Raw genomic sequence first — 6471 nt, 5'->3', positions numbered from 1 at the left:
CTGCACTGATGGCGTTCTCCGTGATGACCATCTAGAGGAGTAGGGGTTCGCCATCTACGGGCATTGATGAAATCAGAGGATTCGCCATGTGAGCCTTGAGCTGCTGGAATGCTTGCTCACATTCCTCCATCCATTCAAATCTTTGACCTCCTCAGAGGGTGCTAAGAAAAGGGATGCATTTGTCGATAGCCTTTGATACAAAGCGGTTGAGAATTGTTATTCGACCAGTCAAACTTTTCACATCCTTGTGGTTCCTGGGGGATGACATCTCAATCAAGGCTTTGATCTTCTCAGGATTTGCTTCAATTCCACAGGTGCTCACAAGAAATCTGAGGAACTTCTCAGAGGCTACCCCAAATGTGTACTTTTGGGGGTTCAACTTCATCCCAAACTTGTGGAGGACCGAGAATGCTTCCGCCAAATATTTTATGTGATCCGGGGTTGTCCTGGACTTCACCAGCATGTCGTCCACATACACCTCCATGTTCCGACCAAGCTGGTTCTTGAACATCTTGTGTTACTAACCTCTGGTAAGCGGCCCCTGCATTCTTCAAACCAAAGGACAACAGTTTATAGTAGTAGACGCCTTTATCAGTTCGGAAGTTGGTATGTTCTTGGTCTGTGACATGCATGGACATCCTAGTACGATCCACTAGCATTATGAATGCATGTTATCTAAATACATCTTAGTGGAGATGCTATTTATAATATGATTATGTAGGATTGGACTCGTTATCAATTAAACTCTTTATTAAATATTGTTTGCCATAAAGAGATGTAATCATATTAATTGATGATCATATGCATATCAAATTGAATTTAGAGTGATCATGAACTCCAATTTATTTCAATTAGATCTTTCGATTCACTTGTCACAGTTTGTTTGTAAAATAGGCTTAAAACCCTTCTTTTTTTTTTTTTTGGGATTCTTGAGGGTAAATGATTGAGGACATAATTTATGGATATGGAATCCAAGCCATCTTCACCAAACATTGAATAATTGTTCCTTTAAAGGTTAATTAGAGAACTAAATGGTTTTGAGCGAAGATTGAATTCATATCCATCTTCCATTGAAGATTGAAGATTGGCTCCCTTAAAGGTCGATTCTAGTTATTCCATTGTTGGTTTGTATTGACCCTTCTCAAACTTGTTCTGTGCCTTCTTAGGCTAATTTTGTTTATTTTTTTAATTGTATTTAGAAGAAGTTTCTTATCTTTGTTGTATGATGGTACAGGTGTCTTATTGGCTTTTTAAGGAGAGACACTTGCTCTATGAACCGATGTTTCTAACATTAAGCTGAATAAATGTCCTTAAGCTAGAATAGTTAATAACCCACCCAATATATCTATAAATATATATATATAAAGCATATCATGGTAACTTATAAATCTTAATTATATTTTAGGATGAAATTTTTCTTTCTTTTTTTTGGGAGTTTTAGATGGAACCAAGCTTGCAACCTTCCATTATTTGTTTTTCAGATTTTTATTGTCTAAATTTTTAAGGGCATCTCTACATGCCCTTTGGCTAAACAATAATGTTATTTTGAAATCTTATTTAGTTTTTTTTAATATAATTTGAATAGTATTAAAGTTTATTCCTGACAAATAAAAGGTTGATTATGGAACTTGATGGTTTTGAGCTCAAATTTATAATTAAAATTATAAATTAGTTGCTCACTAGTGAGTTAATGGTACTTGAGGATAAAGAGATAATTAGAGGGGTAAAATACTAATTTATTCCAACTCTAATTATGAACCAGTTATTGGAGGAATAAATTGCAAGTAGTGATTATATTAATGGATTATCAAAGGCTACTCGGCAATTCATTCTATAATTACAAAAGTGCAATCTCATAATTTTAGTGGAATAATATTGGGATTAATATATAAATATTTGTTGAATAAAAGAGTTCAATTAATAACTCAAATTTATTGGAGTTTGGAATTATAGGTTCATAAGTCTTTGAATCAGCTCTTAAAACACTATATAGGAGATAATGACATAAAAGAAACAAATGTTATATTTGTAAAGAAAATAATTCTCTGGACATATATGTAATTATGAGATAATTAGTTTAGATTAAATAATTAAAAATATACTTATTATTTATAATTTTTTTAATTTGTATTTAAATGTATTAGTTAATTATTGAATTATAATTAAAAGATGGTATTTTAAATATTAACTGATATGTAATATTAGTTTGATATTCAAATTGGACTAGTCAATTTTTTTATTAATTTAAAGAAATTAATTAAATATTCAAACAATTATATAGGTAAGATTTTATTTTTTTTAGAGTAAATTGCGACTAAAATATCTAATATTTTTAAAATGTTGCACTTTTATACTCAATTTTTTTTTATATATAAATATACTCAATGTCTTCAAAATATTGCACTTTTATACTCAAACTTTTTTTTTTTGTGGTAAATATACTTAATGTTTTCAAAATGTTATAATTTTATACTTATTTTTTATTATTATTTTGAGAAATAATAGGAAAGTGAAAGAAAAATATAGATGTTTAATTTTAAATTATTTTCAACTTCTTACTCTTTCTCAAAATAATAAAAGAAAATAATTTAAAATTTTAAAAATAATCAAAATAATTAAAACTTATATTTTTCATTCACCTTCTTTTAAAAAACTTATATTTTAAATTGATCGAAAAATATAAGTTTTTAATTATTTTAAATTATTTTATTTATCAATTTAATAAAATATTTATTAATTTTTAATTTAAAATAGTTATTTTGAGAAAGAATAAAAAAGAGAAACTAATTTAAAATTTTAAAAATAATTAAAAACTTATATTTTTCCTTCAATATCTTATTATTTTTTAAAATAATAAAAAATAAGTATAAAAGTATAATATTTTTAAAATATTGGGTATGTTTACCTTAAAAAAAATTTGTGTATAAAAGTACAAAATTTTGAAGACATTGAGTGTATATCACAAAAAAAAAGATTGAGTAGTATAACATTTCGAAATATTTGGTATTTTAACCACAATATACTTTATTTTTTAATTTGAATTTTAACTGAATAAATTAATAAATACAATAATGGAGATAATTTTGTCTTAATGGACACAATTACTAGCGTGTAGTACAATGTTATCTCTATTAATTTATTTTTCAATTTGAATTTTGACCGAATAAATTAATAAATAAAATAATATAGATAACAGTATACTACGGGATAGTATTACACACTAGTCATTGTGCAAAATGACTGAGTGGTAGGTTTATAATTTTGTTGCAGCTCCATTTATTTATTTAATTTTATAATAATAAAAATTAATAAAACCTTATTTTGAGAGGTATAAATATATCTCATTCTATTTTGACAGAGAGAAAGCACTTTCTTATATCCTCCACGTGATCGTTATTTGAGAGAAAAGTTATCGGCTTTATTTGAAAGTTGTTTCATGTTATATGCATGATAATCTAGTAAAAATTTTCAATATGCCAACATAAGTTATTATTCTAAATATATGACAATTTTAATTTTTTTTAGACAAAAATACCTTTAATATTCAAGCACTCCTTTCCTCTCTCAATCTGAACTCTCTCTCTCTCTAACATCTCTCATTCTCTCACTCTGTCTATCATTCTAATTTTGTAGATCCCGAAAAAAATACTAAATTAAAAAAAAAATTATCTGAAACCGACATTTGATGAGAAAAATATGAACATTTAAAGTTTTCATCAAATTTCAGTGCAGAGTATCTAAATTGCATCGAAAAAGCATCGTTTTAGCCAAAAATCAAGTTTTCATGATTGCATCGCAACAACATCAAAACACGATTAATTTTGCATCGAAACAACATCGTTTTGGCCAAAAAAACAAGTTTTCATGATTGCATTGCAAGAGCATTAAAATACTATTGATTTTGCATCAAAACACCATAAAAAAGCATCTAAATTGCATCAAAGCGATGTCTTTTCGATGCAAAATCAATGTAATTTATATGCAATCATGAAACTTGATTTTTGGCAAAACGTTGTTTTTTCGATACAAAATCAATGTAATTTCGATGTAAAATTGATGGTGTTTCGATGCTCTTGCAATGCAATCATGAAAATGAGCTTAACACATTACAAGATTCTTGAAATTGTACGACCAAATTTTGAAAAAGTAATTGCCACATCAAAACGATCTAGAAGCAGCTGCATGGTCTCCCATGTGAATTCTGTCTTTCGCTAACCTATAAATATGGCATGAACCCTAACATGCATGCAAGGGGTTCAGATTTTCGCACAAGTAAATCAATACAATTATTTTTATATTATTTTTCTTCCATTTTTGCTCTTAAGCGTATTCCTTTACATTCGTTACCTTATTTTCACGTCATTTCCACCATAAAGTGCTAGGATTCGACTTAAGTATACTTAACCAAAAATACAAATTAACATTAGAAAAAAAATGATGATTTCAAGAATAACATAAAAATTTCAGCTAGTGACACATAAAAGAATTAAAGCAATTTATCCACTTGACAATACTTTGTGAATTCTAGAGAATCTGTAAAAAGTTATAAAAATAACTATACAATCCTTTTAGTTTATAAAGAATGAATTGAATTAATACTTTACAGGGGAAAATGAATAGAAAGCAATTAAGCTATGTTTTTTCACATCCCATTTAAAATGTAGGATACTGCTTATCATATGTACTCTAGCTTTGACACATTTATAGACAAAAAAAAAAATTAACGAATTAAGTTTCAGGACATGCCCACACATGGAATTATCCTACAAGCCCTTTGAATTTGGAACATCAATCCACTGCAACTGAAGTTCAATTTCACCACATTCCACATTTCTCAGTCTCAGAACCATGTCCTGCACAACTTTGCCATTGGAAAAGTATATTCTACTCTCTTCAGCTAAGCAGTTCTGCCTGTTGGGCTGGACTTTTGAGATTATGATTCCATTTGGGAGGTCCTTTAAGCCCATCTTCAAGGCCTTCAAATATGGGCTTATCTCAAACTCTGCATCGCCCATGCTGTCATCAAAGCTGAAGGTGTCCTTGTCATATGCAAACTGGAAAATTATCATAGGGAGTGGACAAAGTTATCATAATTTACATGGAATTTGATCCACAAAAATATGAAAATAAAACTTGGGAATTTGAATTATGATTATTACCAGCTTAACTGGAGTATTTAGATCTGAAACTGTGAGAGTTAGAAGATCATTCCATTCTGGATTTACATTATGAGACACCACACGAGTCTTCAACTTCTGCAGGTAAAAAATATGTTTCAAGAGAACTTTAGTACGAGAATAAGCAAAACAATTCTTACTTGGGTTGGCTTCACTTCTTCCAACAACAAAAAAAACTTCTAATAAACATTAGAGGCCAGTTGTTTTTTTTCTTTTCCAAACACAAGTATGAGCACACATGATTCTGGGAAGAAAAAAACAACACTAATATACCATTTCTCTGGCTAATTTCAACTCTGCCAAAAAGCAAAGATTAAAACTGAGAAAAGTAATACACTCGAGACTTTTCCAAAACATCTTAAACTCAATAAACCAAATATCTAAATCCAATGCCTAGAACCAAAATTTATTCCAACCTTGAAACCGAAGCAAGCCATTCACCATATATCTACACTAGAATTAAAAAATGACAAAAAAACAAAATATTACCTGCTTTCCCATTTTTACAACTATATAAGGGTCACTGCTTCGGGCGTCTCTGATAGCAAGATTCACTCCCCTCTGGATGTGAATTCTAAGAAGACCCAACCAGTTCTCCATTATACCAATAATATAAAAGCTCAGAAGATTACAGCAGCTTAGTACCACAAAAATATAGAAGAAAAACAAAAACACTGAATAGATTCAGAGACTTGGGATTTGATTAGAGATTTTTAGATTTATTATGTTTTTGGTCTAAAACAGAATTTGTTTGGTGAGCCAACTCATATGACCACTCTTTATTTATACTCGGCCAAAAGAACCATAAATGAGCCGCCTTTCTTATCTAATTTTTTAACTTTTGTTTTTCTTACTTATTCTAATGACAATGTCAATGTCAATGTCAAATGTCAATTTTGATGACCAAGTAATCACGCGAATCACGCGCAGTGCTGAGGGCTCATTCTTATATAATATAATTTGACTCAGCAGAGAAACTGGAGGCGCGTCCTGCGCCTTCGTGAGAGACTATTTATTATCAACGTCACTTGTTTTGGAATAGTGTCCAGCTTTCAACGTAATTACACGTAACACTACAGGCTGCTGAAAAACTCATTACTTTTCTCTATTTTATTTTACTTTTTATTATAATGCTACAGTAGTCCCCCACTATAGCCTTTGGCTGCGCACTTGTTTCATTTTTAGCAAATTTTTTTGTTTATGACGGTGCAATATTAACTATCTTGCTAAATATTTTTAGAAGTTTTTAAATAATTAAAGTGTAAGAAATTAGGGTCAAACAATCTTATGTGGA

At 29.6% G+C, this 6471-nt stretch overlaps 1 protein-coding gene across 1 annotated transcript; it reads right to left on the bottom strand.

Annotated features, from left to right (window-relative positions):
- Positions 1–4486: 4486 nt before the first annotated feature.
- Positions 4487–5932, bottom strand: LOC133818583 (protein C2-DOMAIN ABA-RELATED 4-like). Its single transcript, XM_062251544.1, has 3 exons — positions 5667–5932; positions 5160–5255; positions 4487–5054 (listed from the first exon to the last, which is right to left on the bottom strand). Exons 1-3 carry the CDS (start codon positions 5775–5777, stop codon positions 4764–4766), a joined length of 498 nt encoding a protein of 165 aa, XP_062107528.1. The 5' UTR covers positions 5778–5932; the 3' UTR covers positions 4487–4763.
- Between the last annotated feature and the right edge of the window lie 539 nt (positions 5933–6471).

Source organism: Humulus lupulus, chromosome 2, assembly GCF_963169125.1.
Source record: "Humulus lupulus chromosome 2, drHumLupu1.1, whole genome shotgun sequence".
Taxonomy (NCBI): domain Eukaryota; kingdom Viridiplantae; phylum Streptophyta; class Magnoliopsida; order Rosales; family Cannabaceae; genus Humulus; species Humulus lupulus.
The sequence above is the reverse complement of the archived record's forward strand: the minus strand, read 5'-3'. Positions and strand labels throughout refer to the sequence as shown.

What these genes read in the sequence shown, in the direction of transcription:
- LOC133818583 (XM_062251544.1), bottom strand. Translation starts at nt 5,777, where the DNA reads ATGGAGAACTGGTTGGGTCTTCTTAGAATTCACATCCAGAGGGGAGTG. An exon ending in TTGTAAAAATGGGAAAGCAG is followed by an intron (nt 5,256 to 5,666) that starts GTAATATTTTGT and finishes TTTTACCTGCAG; the next exon opens with AAGTTGAAGACTCGTGTGGT. An exon ending in TAAATACTCCAGTTAAGCTG is followed by an intron (nt 5,055 to 5,159) that starts GTAATAATCATA and finishes ATAATTTTCCAG; the next exon opens with TTTGCATATGACAAGGACAC.